This window comes from Mirounga angustirostris, unplaced genomic scaffold (genome assembly GCF_029215605.1).
Source record: "Mirounga angustirostris isolate CCGP_5_RB_7025 unplaced genomic scaffold, mMirAng1.0.hap1 SCAF_11, whole genome shotgun sequence".
Lineage (NCBI taxonomy): Eukaryota > Metazoa > Chordata > Mammalia > Carnivora > Phocidae > Mirounga > Mirounga angustirostris.
The window spans coordinates 70,260,118-70,285,409 of NW_026991719.1; the positions used below are offsets into that span (position 1 = coordinate 70,260,118).

Here is a 25,292-nt window from a genome sequence, read left to right on the forward strand (position 1 = left end):
GGATGTAGCAGTAAAGAAGGCATTCAGTGTAGTTTTGATTTGCATTTCCCTGATGATCAGTGATGTTGAGCATCTTTTCATATGTATTTTGTTAGTTAACATGTAGTGCAACATTGGTTTCTGGAGTAAAATTTAGTGATTCATCACTTACATACAATACCCAGTGCTCATCACAACAAATGCCCTTTTTAATACCCATCACCCATCCAGCCCATCCCCTTCCCATTTCCGTCCATCAACGCTCAGTTTGTTCCCTACTGTTAAGAGTCACTTATGGCTTGTTTCTCTCTCTCCTTTTTTTTTCTTTTCCCCCTTCCTATATGTTCATCTGTTTTCTTTATTAAATTCCAATTATGAGTGAGATAATATGGTATTTGTCTTTCTCTAACTTATTTCACTTAGCATAATACACTCTAGTTCCATCCATGTCATTGCAAATGACAAGCTTTCAATCTTTTTGATGGCTGAATAATATCCCATTGTATATATATACCATGTTTTCTCTATCCATTCATCAGTCGATGGGCATTTGGGATCTCTCCATAGTTTGGCTATTGTTGATAATGGTGCTATAAATATTGGGGCACATATATCCTTTGCATTCTGCCTATTTTTAATTGGATTGTTTGTTTTTTGTGTGTTGAGTTTTTTTTTTTTTAAGATTTTATTTATTTATTTGAGAGAGAGAGTGAGAGAGAGAAAGAGCACAAGAGGGGGGAGCGGGAGAGGGAGAAGCAGACTCCCTGCTGAGCAGGGAGCCCGATGCGGCACTCGATCCCGGGACTCCAGGATCATGACCTGAGCCGAAAGCAGTCGCTTAACCAACTGAGCCACCCAGGCACCCTGTGTGTTGAGTTTTATAAAATAACTATAGAGCAAACATGGTTACCAGAAGGGAGGTGGGGGGGGGGATGTGTTAAATAGGTGATGGGGATTAAGGAGGGCACTAATGATGAGCACTAGGTGATGTATGGAAGTGTTAAATCACTATATTGTATACCTGAAACTGATATTACACTGTGTGTTAACTAATTTGAATTTAAATAAAAACTTTAAAAAAATTTTTAAAAGAAGCATTCATATATTCAACAAATATTTATTGAACACCACATTAAACTAGTCACCATGCTAAACACCAAGGAAACCAGGGTAAATAAAACAGCCCTCACAAAGCCCTCTGAATTCTAGGGGTAGTGAGTGTTATGTATTGGACAGAGTAGATAGTGGTAAAAAGAAACAATAAATAAAGCAGAGAGCTAGACTACTCAATAATTGGGATTATGGTAAGTGGGAGGAATAATAAGATAAGAAGGTAAGGCACTTGAGGATGTTAGTAAGAGAATGGTGCAGTCATGAATATGAAAGCAAGAAAAGTTAGGATGGAGTTAAAAATGGGGAGAAAGGATTGTAATAAATGGAGAGGGAAAAAGATGGATAAGAGATTAAAGATCTTTAAGAGGTAGAAGAATCCAGTTAGTGAAGTGTGAATTAGAAAAAAAAATTTACCAACTTTCCTTTATCCTACATATTTTCCTGAATTTGTGGAGCTTTCCTAGAATTTGTCTGATAGTTGGCCATATATATGATGTGACTATGTAGTGAAAGGCAAATTTTGTAGCTTATGTAGCTTATGGAATTCATTTCAGGACATAATATGCTCTCATCTATGCATGAGTAGTTGATAAATTGTTTATGTGTATATATTTAAATACATATAATTATTTAGTATATAATTATAAAACATACATATTTGTATTTGTATTAATTTACAAATACTTATATAATTTACATTTAATATATTATATTATATGCAATATATATTTAAATAATACATAATATTTTTCATAATATATAACACTAAATGTATATTAAACTCTGGCCTTTGTACATTGAGCATAAATCAATGGAAGATGAATAGTAGTGTATTGACAGTGGATGGTATCTTATATCATCAGTATAATATCTTATAACAAGTCATAGTATGCCATGAGTTTTTTGAGCTCCCTGTCCAAGAGGTTGCATTTGCCATCAAAGTATGTTACAAAAGAAGGTTCACAGAATTATTTACTGATCCTAAAAGGACTGGTGTGATCTCTTTTGATGATTTTCATGAAGTACATTAACTCTTAAAATGAGACATTTGCTCAAATATGCTCATATAGTTACCCTATTTACCCAATAAAATACTAGAATTTTGGGGCACCTGGCTGGCTCAGTCAGTGAGGCATGTGACTCTTGATCTTGGGGGTTGTGAGTTTGAGCCCCTTGTTGGGTGTAGAGATTACTTAAAAATAAAACCCTAAAAAAAGAAGTACTAGAGTTTTTTTGTGAACCTAAAACTGTTCTAAAAAATAAAGTACATTAAAAAATACCAAAGTATCATAAAATGTTTGATAGCTACAACATCGAGGCAAATGATATTATATATTTACAGTACCTTCCTCCAATTCTCTGCAAATGTTCTAATAAGCAATGATATAGATCTGTATTTTTACGGCTTAAATCCGCAAGTAACTCTCCAAAATATTTGGGGTCCAACTTTTCAGGGCCATCATCTTGAATTATCACCTGAAGAAAGCATCAAGTACGATTATAAACAACATTAAGTATTTCTAAGTTGATAGATGTTTTGATATTAAATGAGAAAAAGTTACATAACCTATTAATACAAGTAACTTATTATAAAGTCATCACATGAGTCAACCCACTAAATTTTCTTTACAACTGAGGTACACATTTTTCAATATGAAAGGAATTTAAAGGAAAAGCAACATTACAATAACATTTTCAATTTTATTTCACTAATCTAAATGATCTAATGAATGCAAAACTTGAATAATTTATATAAAAATTCTTGAGATATATATATATATATATATATATATATATATAAAACAAGTAAATCAAAATCTCTAAATTGCCCATTATCACCACATGGCTTACTCTTCTGTTCCCTGTTGGAAAAGAACATGTTAATTATTTGAATTATACTGACATTAAAGAATTAATTTTATTTGGACTTGCATCTTCTCAGTGAAAGGCAGTGTAATTTATTAACATATATTAAAGTTAGATTAAATTAATCTTCTCAATTCAATATGTTTTTAGGTATTTCTTCTTATATTCCCTCCAGTTATTATTTGGACTGAATATCTAGTCAATCTGACATGGGAAAGAGTAGCTAAGGGTCAAATGTAGAAAATTCATAGACTTCAAAAACATTTGAAATCCTAAACACAATTACTATGAACAGTGTCCTAAATAACACCTATTCTATTGGCTTCATATAACTTGGTACCAAACTTTTCAAAAATGTTGACCACCTTGTCTTCCATCTCCAAACACTAACTGGAGGCTAATAACTTAGATTGCATTCCATACTACCTTTGATATTGCATGTGGGACCAAAGGTGTCCTATAAATGCATTTATTCCTAAGTATATATATGATAAATAGACTTCATATTTGACCACTAATACTTCCTTTTCAACTTGTCCTCTGAATGCAGACCCTAAAAATCATGTATGCTGAGGCAAATGGAAGATTTGCAAATATTGCAAAGTAAGCAAAGATGAGTTTTCATAACCATGTCTGTGATATGGTAAGTCATTTATAAAATACAGATAAATTGGGGTGCCTGGGTGGTACAGTCAGTTAAGTGTCTAACTCTTGGTTTCAGCTCAGGTCATGATCTCAGGGTCATGAGATCAAGCCCCATGTTGGGCTCCACACTCGGGGCAGAGTCTGCTTGAGATTCTCTCTCCTTCTCCTTCTTACCCTCCCACTCATGCTCACTCTCTCTCTAAAATAAATAAATCTTTAAAAAATACAGATAAATAGAAAATGCCATATTAAAAGTACAGAATAGTATCTTCATGTTTTCATTAAGATATATATATATTTCACATTTTTGAAATTCTTGATGAATACACCACAATGTTATCTTGTCCATGTACCCTTTGAAGTTGGTTTCTTAGGGAAGTAATGATTGCCTCCTAAAGAGAGTAAAGTCTCCTATATAAAGGCATAAGTAGATAACCTGGTAAACTCAATATCATCACATAATGTGTTTATATGTCATAAATTACTAACTTGTGTATATTCAATATAAACCCTTCAAATGTTAACACATAGCAGTGCTTTCTATTTCCCAACATTTTCTCTGTTCCAACCACAGTGGATTTCACTGTCCTGGGCACACATCATGTTATTCCTGTCTCTATTCTTTACTCACATTTTTCACTCCTTGGGATACACTCTCTCCTTCTTGTTGTGTATCCAAATCTTACCCACACTTTGAACACCATCTCAAGATTTAATACCACCATGAAAACTGAAAGTACACCAGCCAACAAGCTAATTCAACGTAGCTCTCTGTGCTCCATTATATTAAATTGTTTTCATATTATTTTACATGTGTAAATCTTGTTCTCTCAGAATCCTCTCCCTACGCTGAAGAAATAAACTTTAGAGTAAAGAATGAGTAGCACCTGTGTGGCTCAGTCAGTTAAGCATCTGACTCTTGGTTTTGGCTCAAGTCATGATCTCAGGGTCATGAGATGGAGCCCCCTCATCGGGCTCCATGCTCAGTACAGAGTCTGCTTAAGATTCTTTCCCTCTCCCTCTTCCCCTCCCCCAATCTCGCTCTCTAAAATAAATAAATAAATAAATAAATAAATAAATAAATAAATAATAAAATTTTTTAAAAATAATGAGTTATATATTTTTTAGTCTCCAAAACATTTATTTAGGGAATTAAAAATGCATAAAATTAAATGAAATAACTTTCAGGAACAATATTTCATTCCATTTAGGCCATGAAATTTTTAAGAAAAAAGTTGTTTGGAAATTTGTCACATCATTTGAGGGTGAATTAATAGCAGAATGTCAAGTTTGCTAAACCAAAATTTTAAGGGAATGAAAAACTTCAAAATATACAACATTCACAATAAACATATTCAGCCCAAACATAATGAGGTATATAGAGAATATGAAGAAAATAAAGGGTTAGAGTGACTGCCCAAACTTCTAAACAAGATTTTACAAGAATTCTTTAGGAAAGAATTCCTTTTAGATTTGTGTTAATGACACTAAAAATTGAGACAAAAATCTGGTTGAAATAATTGTTAGATTACATTTTTAGTAGTTGAACTCAGAAGGTATATGAAATTTGCAAAAACTGTGAATCCCAAGCAAAAATTCTTTTTAGAAACATGTTTCTAAAAAACTTTTCCATGAATTATAATCTGCAGGGCACAAAACAGTAAGTGATATTATTAAACATGCCACTTCCGCATCTTGTACATCAGACATTTGGACAGAAATATTTTTAAGTATGACAGCAGAGTAAATTGATGAATTTAACGGTTTCTAATTTACTTGTGTACTTTGCTGGGTCTCACAGCAAACAATACAATGTATCTGATTGGAAAAATACTAGGACCAAAAGTCCTTTTTTTTTTTTTTTAAAGATTTTATTTATTTATTTGAGAGAGAGAGAAGGAGAGAGAACACATGAGAGGGGATAGGGTCAGAGGGCAAAGCAGACTCCCTGCTGAGCAGGGAGCCTGATGCGGGACTCGATCCAGGGACTCCAGGATCATGCCCTGAGCCAAAGGCAGTCGCTTAACCAACTGAGCCACCCAGGCGCCCCCAAAAAGTCCATTTTTAACAAGCGCTATAGAACTGTCGTTGACAAAGGAACAAACACAATAAAGGTCATGAGTAAGTCAGAAATTGCAAGCATGTTCTATTAGTTGTGTGCATAGAAAGTAAACATAGCTAAACATAATTCAGAGAATACCTGGCTCTAAGTGGGGATATAGTAGGCTGGCAGATCATCCTTCAGCCAAAGACAAATTTTATGGCATATAAGAGAGTTTAGAACTATTTTATCAGGATATTCAAGCAAAACATGATAGCACTCAAACATGTTAAAAAGGCTGACTGAACACATGAAAATAGTTTATTTGCAAAAAGCTGCTAAAGAAATCACCATGTATGCCAAGAGTGCAAGTATTTTTTACATGATACCTGCTGTAAAGATCCTATCGTTCTACTCCAGAAAAGATGTTAAATTATTGTGCATGTGATATAAGCTTAGATGCAGATGAAAATTCAGAAGTAATTTTGTTATCTGGAAAACCAAACACATTGCTCCACTGTCACATTTTAAACCCAAGGTTTAAAAGTGACAGATTTTTCTTAAGTGATAGTATAAAATAGAAAATAAAGAAAATATCAGAATGTTTTAGTTTGTGGGACTGTTTTTATAAATTATAACTACTGATCCAATCTTCAATCCAGAAACTGAAGAGGAGCGTGCTCTTTCAGTTACTATCAAAGAGAAAAGTTTAATAACTTACTGTAAGACCATCAGTGGTACCCTATCCTACAGCTAGGTAAAAACCTGTTTTTCTTCATCAGTCTTACTTGAGAGAAAACATCTATTTAGTACTGCAAAATGTAGTATAGTAACCACAAAAGCAAGTTAGGCACGGACTGAAGTTATTGTTTCTATGTTATAATAATATTGAAGGTGTAATAATAATTTATGATTTTAAACAAATCAAGATTTATTCTTATTTCTTAGAAGTTAATTCTATGATGAGAATACTTATCTTAGATCTTGACTGAATAGTGATTTTAACAACTGCCATTAAGCAGTTAACCAAAATGTGTATTTGCTGCATTCTAAACTCCACAGGAAAGCTATATTGAGAAAGTTTGTTTTCCTAGTAGCCAAATATTTCCAATATGAAAAGAAATTAAAATCAAGTTACAAATAAATAGCAATTTTAATAACAAAGATGAACATTTATCACTTTTGAGACTGGCAATAATTTCTAAATCATAATAATCCATACAAGGAAATGGATAAGGTTATGATAAGATGGCCATTCTCATATGATGCCGATACTTTTTAAAAGGCAATTTAATGGTCCATACTGAGTATCTGTATCAAATGTTATAGAGTTTGGAACCAGTAATTTCTAGGAGTCTACTCTACACATACCTCAGAGTTGTAGACAAAAATGTACAAGATTATTATGTTTGCATTATTTACAGAAGCAAAAATAAATGAACAAAAGAACAATGGTTAAATCTATGATGAAATATTAAGTGCCTATAAAAAATTATGTTTTGAAAAGTGTGTGCATATGTTTATATATAAAGGTTAGAATGACTTCATTAATAAATTAATCACATTACCTTTTGGTGATGGAATTGTGTTGTTTTTCCTATAGTTTATTTTTTAAAATTTAATTTTATCTTATTATGTTATGTTAGTCACCATACATCATTAGTTTTTTTTTATTATGTTATGTTAATCACCATATGTTACATCATTAGTTTTTGATGTAGTGTTCCATGATTCACTATTTGCATATAACACCCAGTGCTCCATTCAGTACATGCCCTCTTTAATACCCATCACCAGGCTAACCCATCCCCCACCCCCCTCCCCTCTAGAACCCTCAGTTTTCATTAGTTTTTGATGTAGTGATCCACGATTCATTGTTTTAATATAACTCCCAGTGCTCCATGCAGTACGTGCCCTCCTTAATACCCATCACCGGGCTAACCCGTCCCCCTCCCCCTCCCCTCTAAAAACCTCAGTTTGTTTCTCGGAGTCTATAGTCTCTCATGATTCATCTCCCCCTCTGATTCCATCCCCCTTCATTTTCCCCTTCCTTCTCCTAGTGTCCTCCATGCTATTCCTTATGTTCCACAAATAAGTGAAACCATACGACAATTGAGTTTCTCTGCTTGACTTATTTCACTTAGCATAATCTCCTCCAGTCCCATCCATGTTGATGTAAAAGTTGGGTATTCAACCTTTCTGAGGGCTGAGTCATATTCCATTGTATATATGGACCACATCTTCTTTATCCATTCATCTGTTGAAGGGCATCTCGGCTCTTTCCACAGTTTGGCTATTGTGGACATTGCTGCTAGGAACATTGGGGTGCATAGGGCCCTTCTTGTCACTACATCTGTGTCTTTGGGGTAAATACCCAGGAGCGCAATTGCTGGGTCATAAGGTAGCTCTATTTTTAATTTTTTGAGGCACCTTCACACTGTTTTCCAAAGTGGCTGTACCAACTTGCATTCCTACCAACAGTGTGAGAGGGTTCCCCTTTCTCCACAACCTCTCCAACATTTGTTGATTCTTTCCCTGTCCACTTTTGCCATTCTAACTGGTGTAAGGTGGTATCTCAATGTGGTTTTGATTTGAATTTCCCTGATAGCTAATGATGATGAACATTTTTTCATGTGTCTGTTAGCCATTTGATGTCTTCTTTGGAGAAGTGTCTGTTCATGTCTTATGCCCATTCTTTGACTTGATTATTTGCTTTTTGGATGTTGAGTTTGAGAAGTTCTTTATTGATTTTGGAAATCAGCGCTTTGTCTGTAGTGTCATTTGCAAATATCTTCTCCCATTCTGTGGGTTGCCTCTTTGTTTTGTTGACTGTTTCCTTTGCTGTGCAGAAGCTTTTTATCTTGCTGAAGTCCCAAAAGTTCATTTTTGCTTTTGTTTCACTAGCCTTTGGTGATGTATCTTGAAAGAAGTGGCCAATGTCGAAGAGGTTACTGCCTACGTTCTCCTCTAGGATTTTAATGGATTCCTTTCTCACATTGAGGTCTTTCATCCATTTTGAGTTTATCTTTGTGTATGGTGTTAAAGAATGGTCAAGTTTCATTCTTCTGTATATAGCTGTCCAATTTTCCCAGCACCATTTATTGAAGAGACCGTCCTTTTTTCATTGCATATTTTTTCTGATTTGTTGAAGATTATTTGACCATAGAGTTGAGGGTCCATATCTGGGCCCTCTATTCTGTTCCACTGGTCTATAGTTTATGCTTATGTGTATAGTTCCAAATTTTTCACAAAGAACATGTATAGATATAACTCACTTCAATGAACGGAGAAATAAAGTGAGGATTGTGAACGACAGTAAGTCTATCTCCTGCTTTGTGTCCACTTCTATTCACAAAACTGTAAAGATGATGATAGGTGGAACTACTGGATTTCACATTAGAAGTTATTTACCACAAAGATACAAATGTAGGGATCCAAAGGGGTACGTGCACCCTGATGTTTATAGCAGCAATGTCCACAATAGCCAAACTCTGGAAAGAGCCAAGATGTCCAATGACAGACGAATGGATAAAGAAGATGTGGTATATATACACAATGGAATATTATGCAGCCATCAAAAGGAATGAAATCTTGCCATTTGCAACAACGTGGATGGAACTGGAGGGTGTTATGCTGAGCGAAATAAGTCAATCAGAGAAAGACATGTATCATTTGACCTCACTGATATGAGAAATTCTCAATCTCAGGAAATAAACTGAGGGTTCTTGGAGTGGGGGGTGGGGTGGGAGGGATGGGGTGACTGGGTGATAGACACTGGGGAGTGTATGTGCTATGGGGAGTGCTGTGAATTGTGCAAGACTGTTGAATCACAGATCTGTACCTCTGAAACAAATAATACATTATATGTTAAAAAAAAAAAAAAGAAGAAGATAGCAGGAGGGGAAGATGAAGGGGGGGAAATCCGAGGGGGAGATGAACCATGAAAGACGATGGACTCTGAAAAACAAACTGAGGGTTCTAGAGGGGAGGGGGGTGAGAGGATGGGTTAGCCTGGTGATGGGTATTGAGGAGGGCACGTTCTGCATGGAGCACTGGGTGTTATACACAAACAATGAATCATGGAACACTACATCAAAAACTAATGATGCAATGTATGGTGATTAACATAACATAATTAAAAAATAAAATAAAATAAAATAAAATAAAATGTAAGCTTCCTCATTAAGACTCAATCTCAGCTTGCCAGCATTCACTACCTTTCTTTTCATTTCGGGATACTTTAAATATAAAGGTTCTGAGAACCAGGAGCCCAGAGTCAGAAACTGCAGCTCAGACAGTGAAGGCCCCTGAGCCCGTGGCCCACTAGCTTTCCAACAGCATTTTATGAGCCTGAGGGGCAACCGTCGCTGGGCTCCTGTCACTCTGACTCATACTTTTTTATATATCCCATAGTATTTAGCACAATACTGGTTGAACACCCTTAGTTAGTTGCTCAGTAAATACTTGTTGATTGAAAGAAGTCATCTACCTACCTGGTTAGAGGTGATCCTAAATGCTAGCTGATTCTGGAAAGATTTTTTTTTACAGGTTTCTCAAAAAGCCAAAAAGAGCATAGATAGCACTTCCTCAAGAATGCCATTGTGATCCCTTACATTCTCTTCCTAAATGTAGGTTAAGTCTTATTGCAGCAACTAAACTGAATTCCTTGCAGAGTTAGAGACTGACATTTGAGTTTTACCTAGATTTCTAGATCTTGGCAGTCAGCTCCTTAGTGGTAGACCCCTCTCAGGAAATGAAGATCAAAATTAAGCAACTCTTTATTCAAAATAATCAAAAGAATACTTTTTTTTTTTTCAAAAGGATACTTTTGATTTCAAGTTTTACACATGCATTTCTCCTGTATGAAGCATCTATATATTTGCCAAACTGGGAGTGGCTTAAAAACATGGTTTCTGATATGATTTTAAAACTCAAGGTTAACTGGATATGGGGAAAATCTAGCTGTCATGTCAGTGTCATTCTATGATCTTAAGGTTGTTTCATTGCTGTAGCTGACCAGATAGATAACCCCTCCCTGCCTTACCTCTCTATGTGGGTCCCTTCCAAAACTGTAACTTTCCCAAGTAGAAGAGGGTATTTTGCTAGCCAATAAATTCAAGTGCTGAGCTCCCATTAGAATCTTCAAACAACTAATTTGATATGTTTAGTATTTTGCATATTTTTCTCTTAGCTTCTTATAATCCCCTGTGAAATATAATGCTGTGAAAATCATTTTTTCCTTCCAATGTGATTCAGTTGAGAGAGTAATTTCATGATTTCAAACTGTCTTAAAATATATCTTTCTTATTTTTGCACAAATATTCTTCTGTCATTGCACCGCACACTAGTAGACCTTTTAGGTACATAATACTTTGCCTACATGAATCTTGAGTGCCACTAGTAAAACTTCTGATCATGTGATTTCTATGTGGTGGATTTAGGCACCCAAATAAAGAATCACAGAGTCCAGGGTAAGTAATGATTTATATCAACATTTTATCTGTGTTTATAGCTATAAAGAGGTGCTAAAAGTTACCAAAGAAAAGTGATTTTATTTTGAGAAATAATAATAACTAATATTTATTCTTTACTATGTGCCAGACATTGTGCTATGAACTCTACATAAATATTAAATGAGGTAATGCTTTCTTAAAACCACTACATAATATTGCCTCCTCAGATGACCTTTATATTTGTCTTTGCAGCTACTTTGGAATTATACTCTCCCTAACTGCATTATTTTGGAGTTTAGTTAGGCTAGGACTTGAAACAGTAAGAATTTGATTTTATTAGTTTGAAACTATGCAAAATATGTCTGAATTTTGGTAATAAATTTTAATCAGCTAGAGAAAAGGTAAGAGTATTAGACTTGAAGAAGGGGTTTTTTTGGCAAAAGAGATGTCAAGATGGAAACACAGGAAGCAAAATATCACTCCTTTGTGTGTATATTTCTTCTCAGTTTTGTACAGTCTACAGTTTACATTAATATTTGAGTAATACTCAGGGAGCCTGGGTGGCTCAGTTGGTTAAGCGACTGCCTTCGGCTCAGGTCATGGTCCTGGAGTCCCTGGATGGAGTCCCACATCAGGCTCCCTGCTCGGCAGGGAGTCTGCTTCTCCCTCTGACCCTCCCCCCTCTCATGTGCTCTCTCTCATTCTCTCTCTCTCAAATAAATAAATAAAATCTTTAAAAAAAATATTTGAGTAATACTCAGTAAAAACCAAAACCCCAGTTGGGTTCAAAATTTGGAGGGAGAGGACCGACAGAAGTCAGATTCTCATATACTGTTAAGTCTTTTACAGGACTATGCTTAACAATAAGTTGAAATTTCCTAACCATAAACTGTGATGTGCTAGTTAGAAATATTTTATATTACTAAATCGCAGGTCCTTGGATCTCCTTAGCGTTATTGGAACTGTTTTAATGTATGTTGTGACATATCTTTTAGACTTGGCTCAAATCTATGTTCTCATTGCTTTGAAAAGGCCAAGATAAGGGACCTCCCAAGAAAACATGAATATTCTGGGTCAGAATAATGGTAGTTCTAGTGACAAATATTGAATTGATAGGATACTTGAGATATAAGTATACCCATAACTACTCATCTGCCTGATGAATGAGAGCTGTCTTAAATGTCAATCTTAGATAATAGCTTTAGTTTTTCACATATAAATAGGGCAGGAATACAAGCTATGCTGAAGAATAGTTGTTCCCAGGTACACAACATGTGATATTGCCCCCCCCAAAATCGCAAAAATCATTAAAGATTCTTTAGCATGCATCAATCAAGTACCTTCAATCAGATCATTATTTGACTATAATAATGGTAGACAGTCCAACTTCTTGTGTCTGATTTCAGGTAAAAAAAAACAAAAAACAAAAAACCTTTGATTAGAATTTCTGCACAAACCCAAGGCAAGGCAACAATAGTTAGGAGTGAAACCAGAGGCAAATTAGTGTTCATTTTTCAGAAAATCTGTAGAAAGAAAGTACTTTATAAAGGGAAACAATGGGCCTCACCTTACTCCTACCTTGGAAGTTTTTGTCCCGGTTCCAGTTTGGGGTTTTGATGATATTCCGGGAGTGGAATTTTCTTGCTAGCATCTACATTATATAAATTTTGATAATTCAAAAATGATACTTTTGACCATATTTACAAAGTTCAGTGGTAATGATTATAGAGCCCCTGCAGATAGTAGACATATAATGGATTTCAGCTGAGCTATCTATATTTTCTTGCCTGGTGCCTCTCAAGCTTAATGACACACATTTGTGAGAATGCTGCTCAGAAGTAGGGATAGTTTGTGATCAAGGCATAAATCACAATGCAGTAGTACAGGGTATTGGCTTAATTAAATTTATTTCCAATGGGTAACTGGCTTAAGTGTGTACATTTTTCACCTAAATAATAGAAGGGTTGCTTAGCAGATTATAAAGTGCTTTAAATGTCATGTTATATAAAAGTGGTTATACATAAATGTCTAACCCTCCAAAAGGTCATGAACACCTTAAGTAACAATGTCTGCTGTGTTTAGACCTTACTGAGTAGCAACATTTTGCTACATGATAATGGAAAACATCAATATGAATAAAAGGTTGCAATGTATAGATTATTATCCTGCAAAGCTCATAATGATATAGTGGCATTTATAGATAAATAATGTTACTGCTTCATTAATTTTGCTTTGACTTGGGACATTTAATAGCTGTCAGACTAATTGAAGCCATAGTTAATCCTGGTGAAATTAAATGTATTTTAGGTACATCATTTGGCTAATAAGGTAAAAAACATAATTGGTCTCTTCCTATGTTGGACCACAAGAAGAAATCCTAGAAGGATAAAAAGTGTCAGAATTTTAGGTTCTGAAAATACTCCTATTTAATCTCCACAGATATTTTAGTAAGGAAATTTGCATTATACAGTACCTGATACGTAGTTTTCAATAAATGTTAACACTGAATTGAATGTATTATACAACAATCACGATTCTAAATGAAGACTTTACTCATAACAACAGTTCTGTACTTGAAATAAAAGCCTAATAAAATTTTCTGTGTGAGTAAACCTAGGCAGCAAAATGTTGCAATGAGAAAGAATGGAAATTGAAGCCAAAAGTAGAGCTCCCACTTCAAAGTTGGAGGCTAAGTATATTGCTTACCTCAACTTCAACTGTAAAATATAGGTAATTTAGTACCTACTTTATCGAATTACTGGAGATATCACATTTTTTTGGCAAATTGTCAAACCATCATACAAATTAATGGTTTCATTTAACTTAAGGCAAATGGACAATTGGCTATTGGAATAGTGATAGAAGTAGAAGACACTTGTAAATTTTCTACAAAACTCTCAGCTGCCTGAGAGTAGAGACACTGTCTTTATATCTTTCTTTAATTCCACCATCTAGCATAGTACCTGAATATAGTAGATGCTACGTAAACCTTTGTTGCAAGTAAATAGTAAGAAAGTTGTTTGTAATAAAGGATGTAATTGGGGCTAAATATTAAGGATGATAGATGGAAAAGCAGTAGCTGGAAGAGGTGCTTTAATAAAGCACACTGAACATGGACTTTAGTGAAACCTAATCAAGGTTGTCCTTGCTCCTTTTTGGTGTGTGTGTGTACATTTTGACATTATGTTATAAAATAAGATGATTTTTTCACTTCTAACCAAGTGAAAAAAAAGTAGGTGGTTTGGATTATCATTTTATAATGAATACAGGTGATTGAATTTATAACATTTTGTGAAAGCTTACATTATTCTTTCTGACTAGAAAATAAAGTGTTTAATATTTTCCTATAATACAAGTGACTATCAAGAATTCATGAAGCTTTTTCTCACAGACAATGGAAACTTTGTCACTAATCAGGTTTCCACGCCCCTCTTTTTTTCCCTATTGTTTCAAGGAAGCTCAGAGTGATGTTTTTAGCCCAGCTTTACTAATAACATGGAACTCTGCGGCCTGCATGTCTCTGTACTCTCTTTGCCTTCTGGTTGTATTGCTCCATTATATTTACACTGTCCCTGACATCTTTTTCTATTATATTACCTCTTATTTGTTCTCTTAAGCTACTTGAAATTCTTTTTTTCCCTTTTTGTAATGAAGTAGGATATATACCAAAGAAATTAATTTTAAATGAATGTGTATTTTTTAATACATAACTTCTCAGTAACATCTTTGTTGCTGTCTTTTACTCCTTTCCATTTCTCTGTCATTTCTATATCCTGACATTCTTTAGTATATAATTTATTCAAGAAATGGAACCACATCTTTATGTAAGGTAAGCCATTGGAGGAACTTACTACACATATGCAGTAACTCTTTTAATTTATCTTATATTCTAACTTTTCTTTCTTAAACCAAAGGCTAAAATCTATACCCCCAAGCCACATGCAGGACTTAAAAGATCTCAGTGGCATTATTCTTTTCATTCATTCAGTACACATTTATTGAAAATTTACTAAGCACTGTCCTAAGTTACACTTCTAAGTGCTACTGGAAAATATACATAAGATACTATCTTCTCTTTCAAGGGCTTTATGGTCTTTTAGAAGAGCTAAGATATGTACCTAAACAACTTTAATGTAGGGAATAGATTGACCAATTAGTAAGGGCTATAAAGAGAGTCACAGATCAAATACTAAGGGAGATATAAGAAGGAGACCTAACTTTCAGCTATATGATGAAGGTTATACATAGGAAGAATCTTCAGACTATGACAACTGATTAGGTTTGGAGTGGCAAAGGAGAGGGAAAGTAAAAATAACGTTAAATTCTAACCCTTGTGATTAGGGTAGTGGAAATATTAATATGAATAGGGGACATAGAATGAAAAACTCTTATGGAGTCAGTTGGAGGTGACTGTGGAACAGCCAAGTAGAAATGTCAACTAGTCCATTAAAATGATGAATTAGAGCTCAGGAAGAAAGTTTTGGGAATTGTCCATGTAAAGATAATCATGTGCAGGTGTCCATATAAATGTTGCAGAAGTCAAGATTTTATATCATATAGTCAAGGGAGAGGGGGTAGAGAAAGGAGAAGGAAACCATGGATGGGTCCTTGGGGAAGATCACCTGACGAAAGAATGAAGAGGAGCCTAAGAACAAGCATTAGAAGCAGCAATACAGTATAATGGGAGGAAAAAATATTAAGAATAGAACGGATCAACAATGTCACATGTTGTATAATTGGAATAAGATAAGAACAAAAAAAGGAAATGGAATTTGCAACATGGAGGTCAATAAAAGCAATTTTAGGAGCATGTTGAAACTAGAATCTGCTTTTCAAAGTGTTAAGGAATGTGTGGGTACTGAGAAAATGGCCATAGTGAGCATGCTTTCCTCCTTCAGGAATTTTGCAGGTTGAAGGGAATGAAAATATAAGTCAGCAGAATAGTAGGGTTACTAAGGGAGTCACTTTAAAAACAAGGTTAAATTCTTAATTCTTGAAAATCAAAAGAATCAGAAGTTTGCTGAAAATGCAGAGAAAATTTTCAGTGAAGTGGGGCATTGAAGGAGTTTTCATAGTGAACTCAAATTGTGGTCCCTGGACCAATACTATTAGGATAATCAGGGAACTTGGAAATGCAAATAATCCAGACCTAGCAATCGCTATTTAAACAAGCCCTCTAACTGATTCTGGTGCACAATAAAATTTGAGTTCCACTGGCCATTCTCAGTAGAAGGTAAAACCACCCGCAGAGAGGGAGAAAACATCAGTGGAACCCAGAATATGAGGAGGGAAGGAAAGATAAGGATTAGATATTGATGACTGTGGTAGTAAGTCAATTCGAATGAATTAAAAGGAATGTCTAGCAACAGAGGGGGTCCAGCAAGATAGAGACAATCTGTTCTAGACTAAATTGGCCTAGCTTGTGGGACTTTCTCTAGCTCATAAAGAAGTCAAAATCTAGGGGCAGAGAAAGTGAATGGTAGCCTACCCAAAGTAAGGGATCAGCAAAATGACGACAGTAATCAGAGAAGACAACACAAATTTTAAGGGTTTCTAGCAAAAGCATTGTTAAATTGGATAACAGTGGAGTCCAGCCTGGCTTGGAACTGAAGGCTGGAGAGCTTGATGAGGGTGAAGTTCAGTAGGAATGAGGGAGTAGGAGATGAAGTAAGAAAGTCATGATAAGAAAAACAGACATTAAACAGTTTCAAGTGATGAGGTTCAAGGAGTAGCCAAAGTCTGTGAGGGCTGAAGATGTAGTGGAAATGAAGGAATTGAGGGTGATAAAGAACCATGAGGATAGAGTGTGGGGAATATCACTGATATGAGTGATGACGTTCTCTTAGATGATTCCAGGGCAGGAGTCAGCGGGAAGTGGAGAGAAGATTGTAAACCTACCAATGAAACAGTCAAAATACGGAGAGAGTAACTAGGTCAATAGATAGTGACAATTCAAGCCAAAACATGCTATATGTGGTTTGCAGGGTTTTAGAGAGAGGAGATGGTTGATCAAAAAAACAGCAACAACAACAACAAAAAAACCAAACCATCTGAGTGTATAAAATTGTGTTGAGAAAAGAATTAGCAATAGATACATAAAAAAACAAAACAAATGAAAAAATTAGGGAATTATTAACACCAGCAAAAAAATAGTTGTATTAATAAAAGAAACAAAATAGTACACAAATTGCTTCAGCAGTAAATAATATTTTCATAGCATTAATAATATAAACACTGAATACTGGTTTAGCCAAAAAATGGAGATTTAACTATATTGGGATGATGGAAGGGATGGAAACAGATGGATGGGGGATTAATAGAACTAAAACCTTATGTACTTGGAATTATCAACAGATAATATTCAACATTGATACATCAAGAAATAGTATAAGAATTTGCATACTATTTAGCTGTATGGAGGTAAATCCCAGAAGAAAAAGCTGAGTTGAAAATAGTTGCCTCTGGGGAATGGGTGTGCATGAAAAGGGTTGGGATAATGAATTACTAAATATGCCTTTTAGTACTATTTGAATTTTTAAGCTATATACATGCATTACTTTGATTTAAAAGAATAAAAACTGTTTTTTGAAAGTAACAATTCTTGTTTGCCACAAAACAGAGTTTAAAAAGACACCAGTGCAGGAAGTAGCAGGAGATGGATAAGGGTGGATTTTGGAAAAGATGGACCCAGAACAGATATGGATCAAATTTTTGGAAGGGATAAGCATGGGATAGAGGTTTGCACAAAATAATTCCTCATTTTCAACAATGGGGATGAAGAAGGCAAGAAATATGAAGAGGGACTTTAACCACATTTTAATGAGAGAGGAAGCAGACAGAACTGCTGAGTTTATTAAGCAAACCAGACCAGAGATTCCATCATTAGTGAATGACTTATGTTAAATAAACTTTGTAGTAAGTTTCCTGTATACTTGCCAGAAAAAGCACCTGACACTAAGATCTGTGCTGTCTTGATGTTGACAAATATTTAATTTTCAAATGATGAGAGAAAAGCATCACAAGTTGGACTATTTTCATTTGCAATAGCATTATCCAAGTGAACAGGACTATTGCTTTTACAACTTCCCATGACTCAAAAAGATTTCTTGGCAGCTTCAAGCCAAGTGGAAAAGAGTTGCACATATAATATACGTAGTTTAGTTTTTCTTATAAACACCACCTGTATGACAACTGGTAAAATGAGTTCAGCTGAGCTTTTCCTTGTCATTAGCATATGTAAAATTATCTGTTTCTTGCTAATGTCAGGGAAATGACCACAATGCATTATTTTTAATGTCCCCAGGGAAGGAAATGTGATTGCAAAAAAAAAAATGTAATTGCTGATGTTTTGAATTTGAAGCCAAAATGATGATGTTTCATGGAAAACATACATAAATTAGTTTTATAAAAATATTTTGAAGCCAGGATTTTGGATACTTGATTTTTAAAAATATTTTAATGACTTTTGCTTGGTGGAAAGAATTTTAAAGATGATTTAGTTTCATTTAAAAATACCATTACATGGGCACTGGGTGTTATATGTAAGTGATGAATCACTAAATTCTACTCCTGAAACTAATATTACACTATATGTTAACTATCTGAATTTAAATAAAAACTTGAAACAAACAAAAATCATCTTAAAATGTAAAAAAAATTAAAAAACAAAAATATTACAATGGGAACAAATTTCTTCTATTGATGTTTTGAAGGATTTGGAGCCTGGGGTTGGAAAACAAAGAAGGCACAGAATTGAACATTTATTTGAGCATCTACTATGTACTTGGCTCTAAGCTGAGTACTTTACATATTTTATTTATTTAACATAATAGATGGGGAAACTGATTCAGTTAAGTCAATTACTTCAGTCTAGTTAGGTCAGTTACCTAAGATCATGCAACTGAGCAGAATCAGCTTTTATAAACCGAAATAATTGAATTGAAAGTCTATGCTCTTTTCACCTTATTTTTTTTAAGATTTATTTATTTATTTTAGAAAGAGAGAGAGAGCACAGTGGGGAGGGGCAGAGGGAGAGAGAGAGAGAAACTCAAGCAGACTCCACGCTTAGCACAGAGCCCAACACAGGGTTGATCCCACAACCCTGAGATTATGACCTGAGCTGAATCCAAGAGTCGGGTGCTTAACTGACTGCGCCACCCAGGCGCCCCTCACCTTATGTTTTGTTTTGTTTTTTTTTACATATTCACCTCCATGTTTATTGCAGCATTACTTACAATAACAAAGATACAGAAATAAGCTAAGTGTCCACTGATGGATGAATGGACAAGGAAGATGTGGTACATACACACAATGACACATTATTCAGCCATAAAAAGAGAACAACATCTTGGCATTTGCGACAACACAGATGGACCTTGAGGGCAAAATGCTAGTTGAAGTAAGTCAGAGAAAGGCAAATACCATATGATCACATTCATCTATGGAATCTAAAATAACAAAACCCAAAAAGCCAAGCTCATAAATAGAGTGAAGAGATTGCTGGAGATGTAGGGGTGAAGGTGAGTGAAATAGGTAAAAGGGTCAAAAAGTACAGACTTTCAATCATAAAATAAATGAGTCACAGGGATGTAATATACAGCATGGTGACTACAGTTAATAATACTATATTACATATGTGCAAGTTACTAAGAGAATAGATCTTAAAAATTCTCATCACTAGAAAGAAATTAAGCAAACTATGGAAAGTGACAGATGTTAATGAGACTTACTGTAGTGATTATTTCACAATATATATAACTATCAAATTGTTATGTTTCACACCTGAAATATAATGTTATATGTCAATTATACCCCAATTTAAAAAACTACAATGGGCACTGTGCTTTTTTCCCTTCAATTTATTTTAATTAATTAACTTTAAGTTTTTATTTAAATTCTAGTTAGTTAACATATAATGTACATATAGCATATTGGTTTCAGGAGTAGAACATAGTATATAACTTAGTATATATAGAGCTTACATATAACACCCAGTACTCATTAAAACATGTGCTCTTCTTAATACCCATCACCCACTTGCCCATCCCCCACCCACCTCCCCTCCAGCAACCCTCAGTTTGTTCTCTATAGTTAAGAGTCTTTTATGGTTTGCCTCCCTCTCTCTTTTTACCCCTTCCCCAATGTTCATCTGTTTTGTTTCTTAAATTCCACATATGAGTGAAATCATATCACATTTGTCTTTCTCTGACTGACTTATCTTGCCTAGCATAATAAACTCTAGTTCTATCCATGTCACCACAAATGGCAAGATCTCATTCTTTATATATATTATATATATATAATATATATATATATATATATGTATGTATATATAAACCACATCCCCCCTATCCACCCATCAGTCAATAGATGTTTGAGCTCTTTCCATAATTTGGCTATTGTTGATAATGCTGCCATAAACATCAGGGGGCATGTGCCCCTTCAAATCAGTATTTTGGTATCCTTTGGGTAAATATCTAGCAGTGCAATTGCTGGGTCATAGGGTAGCACTATTTTTCACCTTTAGAGGAACCTCCATACTGTTTTCTAGAGTGGCTGCACCAGTTTGCATTCCCATCAACAGTGTAAGAGGGTTCCCCTTTCTCCAGATCCTCACCAACATCTGTTGTTTCCTGTGTTGTTAATTTTAGCTGTTCTGATGGGTGTGAAGTGGTATCTCATTGTGGTTTTGATTTATATTTCCCTGATGATGAATGATGTTGAGCATCTTTTTATGTCTCTTAATCAACTGGATGTCTTTGGAAAAATGTCTGTTCATGTCTTATGCCCATTTTTTAAATTGGATTATTTGTTTTTTGGTTGTTGCATTATATCAGTTCTTTATAGATTTTGGATACTAACCCTTTATCAGAAATATCACTTGCAAATATTTTCTCCCATTTTGTAGGTTGCCTTTTAGTTTGTTGATTGTTTCCTTCACTGTGCAGAAGTTTTTCATCTTGATGAAATCCCAATAGTTAATTTTTGTTTTGTTTCCCTTACCTCAGGAGATGTGTCTACTAAGAAGTTGCTTTGCCCGATGTCAGAGAGGTTGCTGCCTATGTTCTCCTCTAGGGTTTTGATGGTTTCCTGTCTCACATTTAATCCTTTCATCCATTTTGAATTTACTGTTGTGTATGGTATAAGAAAGTGGTCCAGTTTCATTCTTCTGCATGTTGCTGTCCAGGTTTCCCAACACCATTTGTTGAACATACTGTCTTTCTTCCATTGAATATTCTTCCCTGCTTTGTCAAAGATTAGTTGACCATATAGTTGTGGGTTAAATTCTGGGTTTTCTATTCTGTTCCATTGATTTATGTATTTTTGTGCTAGTACTATACTGTCTTGATGATTACAGTTTGTAATAGAGCTTGAAGTCCGAAATTGTGATGCTTCCTGCATTGCTTTTCTTTATCATTGCTTTGCCTATTCAGAGTCTTTTGTGGTTCCATAAAAAGTTTAGGATTGGTTGCTCTAGCTGTGTGAAAAATGCTGTTGGTATTTTAATAGGGAATGCATTAAATGTGTAGATTGCTTTGGGCAAAGTATAGACATTTTAACAATATTTGTTCTTCCAACCCATGAGCATGGAATGTTTTTCCTTTTCTTTGTGTCATCTTCAATTTACTTAATAACTGTTCTAAATTTTTCAGAGTACAGATCTTTTACCTTTTTGGTTAGGTTTATTTGTTTTAACCTTATTATGCTACCTCCAAATTACAATTTAACTCTAAATATAAACTAAAAATGGGCCAACCTTTAGTTTTAAGAGAACCTGACTTATATCTGCTCTATAGCTCTTTAAAGAGACTCTCTTCCACCCATGTGGAAGAGATATTTAAATACCAAGGAGTATTTAAATACTCAGTATTTATTTATTTTTTTTAAGATTTTATTTATTTATTTGAGAAAGAGAGAATGAGAGACAGAGAGCACGAGAGGGAAGAGGATCAGAGGGAGAAGCAGACTCCCCGCCGAGCAGGGAGCCCGATGTGGGACTCGATCCTGGGACTCCAGGACCATGACCTGAGCTGAAGGCAGTCGCTTAACCAACTGAGCCACCCAGGCGCCCAATACTCAGTATTTAAATGCTCAGTCGGTTAAGCATCTACCTTGGGCTCAGGTCATGATCCCAGGATCCTGGGATCGAGACCTTCGTCGGGCTCCCTGGCCCACAGGAGTCTGCTTCTCCCTCTGCCACTCTTCCCCCTTGTTCTCTCAATCTCTCTCTCTCTCTCAAATAAATAAATAAAATCTTAAAAAAAATTAAATATCAAGGAGTCTAGTTGGGAGAACTCATTTTCTTCCCTCCTTTATGTATGGGATCTGCACAACCAGATTACCCCATCCTCAGTCTGACCAGGAGTGAATCCTATGTAATCCATATAAGTGGAATTACTAGCTCTACACTTCCCAGGGCACTATCCTGTTTTCAGCAGACAACCCAGAAAAATTTAATCCATACAAAAACCCTCCAATATTTAACAAAGCTACATCAGAATCTCAAACTGAAGCATAAATATAAAATAAAAAATAATATATTAGTTATTCAACTCTTCCCATTTTCAAAATACACAATATCTAGTCCAGTCAAATATACTATTAGTTGTACTAAGCTAGTGAAAGAATATCATAGCATCACCATTGCCACTGGACAAGATTCTTAATCCTGTGATATTATTTCCATCTCTGATAAATGTCCTTCATTCCATTCTTACTGTTATTATTCTAGCTTAAGTTTTACACTTGAAATAGCTTCTAAGAATCTCTGAAAATCTTCTCTGTGGATTTTTTTTTATGTTGCAGACTTTATAGTTTATAAAGCACTTTCAACATATGTTTTTATTTAGACTTTATATCAATTCTGTGAGGTAGACATTACTACCTAAATTTTATGGATGAGGATGTTTCTGAGAGATTTAGTATTAATTAAAAATACACAGCTTGAAAGGTACAGAACCTGGGACTGGAACCCAGTTCTTCTTTCTCTGAAGCTGGTCCACTTTCTGTTATGTCACCAGTACCCCTCCTCTGGCAGGCTCTTAGTCCAGTGCTCTATTTATGTTTACACTATTGATAAAGGACTCCCTACATCTCTCTGTCTTGGCTTTTCCAAATGCTAGCTGTGCAAACTTTTGCAAGTAACTTATGAGTGATAAATCTCTATTTTATGATGAGGAAACAGGAGCAAAGAATTAGACTAAACTGTATGAAATCATTGCTATTTGACCAACATTGACCTACAAAAATGACAATTTCAAATGATTTAACTTAATAAAATATTTTAAATCATTATTACCAATCCATTTAATGTAAGAAGTTCAAAACCATCTGTATCATGTTTTAGAGTAATCCAGATGACAATATTCCCATACGTGAAATTCAAAGAAAATATAATTTTAGGTTTTTTTTAGGGTGGAAAAATATGGATCTTAAATCTTTTATGGTTATTTTTGACCAATATGGCCAAAATACATATTTCAAAGTTTCAGTCCTTAGAAATAATCTTATGCATATTTACTATAAAACAATCAAAATTCTTATGTGTGCAGGCTCCTTCTTTATTTTTTCTTATTCTTTTCCTTCTATCTTTTAGTAAGAGCTGCCTATGAAAGAGGTCAATTTGAGCAAGTTATTCCTTACTGGGAAAAAAGACCTGAAAAAATACAAATGGTGTTTGATTCCCCACTGTTTCAGTTATTGTTGTTAGTTTTACCAAGATACAAGAAAATATTTTTTTCCTTTAACACTTGTATAACAGTTGTTTCCAAAATTCCAGTCTTCAGAATATAAGTTAGTCACTGATGATTGTATCCCAAGGGATTTCTCCTTAGCAACCAAGTTTTAGTTTCTATTTTGTTGATGTAATATACAGTAAAATGTATGCATTTTATGACTTGCATTAATATAGCATATTTTCATAGAACACATATAGGAAGTAATTACCAGTTTGTGAAATGTGACCATTTTAATCCTTAGCTAATATCCTTTCCAATTCATTGTCCATTTAAATACCATGCCTCATGAAAATATTTAATGTTGCACAACCATTGAACCTTTTTAGAACTGAGGATCAGCTAGAAATTAGGTATTCATTAATCAGTTTATAACTTCCCTCATAGATTTAATGCATTAATAGACCTGAATTATTTTGTCTTCTGACAGGAAATAGAAAATTTTGTTTTAAAAATGCCACAAACAAAACACAAATACCTCAATATTTTGTTGAAAATTCAGTGTGGGTGCCTATACAGTGGTGTGAGAAGGGTTTAAGAGTGTTATTTCAGTTTTATAAGGAATCAGCCAATTGATCTTACCTGATCATGTATATGGCTTGATCCCCCATGGCACAGTTCTTTTCCAGTGTTTGTAGAAATCGAATCACTTCCTGTGATGGTTTCGATTTGTTGGCTAGAATGGGATTGTTGACAGTGTGGAGAGTGGATGATCTGGGGCTGTTGGACAATGTGATGATGACATTGGACCTCTGGATAGCATTCCTAAAACACACATACATGTCAAAATAGCCTGTGAGAATAAAAATTACTAATTGAGAAAAGCCCAATGAATGCATTTTTAAAAGTTTAATGCATTCTTTCACAAGGTAATTCAATCCCTAAAATTTGTAGTTTTAATATATGATATATTATTTTTTTCAAATTATTTCATCTGGAGAAATTGTATTGAATTCTATTTTTGTTTGATCAGGTGGCTGTGACTATCCAAATACTTACCTAAATTGGCCAGAGAATTGCATGTTCTGATTAAATTAATATTCCAGTTATACTTAACAGTAAAACTATAATGAATATTAATATTAATTACTCTTTGATGATTCAATGAGCACTTCAGCATCTAATTTTATAATAATACTATCATACTGAAGATGTAGATGATATAAAAATAGAAAATAATATAATGCAGTGATTTTCAATATCAGGAAGCATATTAGAATCACAGTGGGGGCAGACAAAATTCTTATGCTTATGAAAATCAAGCACAAATTAAAAGATTGGAAAACAGTAACTAAAGATTCAGATCTAGAAAACGGGGATTCTAACTGATTCTACCACTTACTCTGTGATCTTGGGGAACTATGCAATCTTTATGAGCCTCAGTTTACTCATTTTCAAAAATGGAGATAATATGTGTCTCATTGGGTTGTTATGAGGAGTAAATAAACTAGTGTTTATAAA

At 34.6% G+C, this 25,292-nt stretch overlaps 1 protein-coding gene across 1 annotated transcript in view; it reads right to left on the minus strand.

The window, feature by feature from the left end:
• The window catches only part of POF1B (POF1B actin binding protein), a 98,753-nt gene that overhangs the window by 42,350 nt on the left and 31,111 nt on the right, over nucleotides 1–25,292 (minus strand). The window contains exons 5-6 of the mRNA XM_045899858.1: nucleotides 24,414–24,596; nucleotides 2,438–2,568 (exon numbers count right to left, since the gene is read on the minus strand). Coding sequence (XP_045755814.1) covers nucleotides 2,438–2,568; nucleotides 24,414–24,596 — 314 coding nt within the window. The remainder of the gene's footprint in view (nucleotides 1–2,437; nucleotides 2,569–24,413; nucleotides 24,597–25,292) is intronic.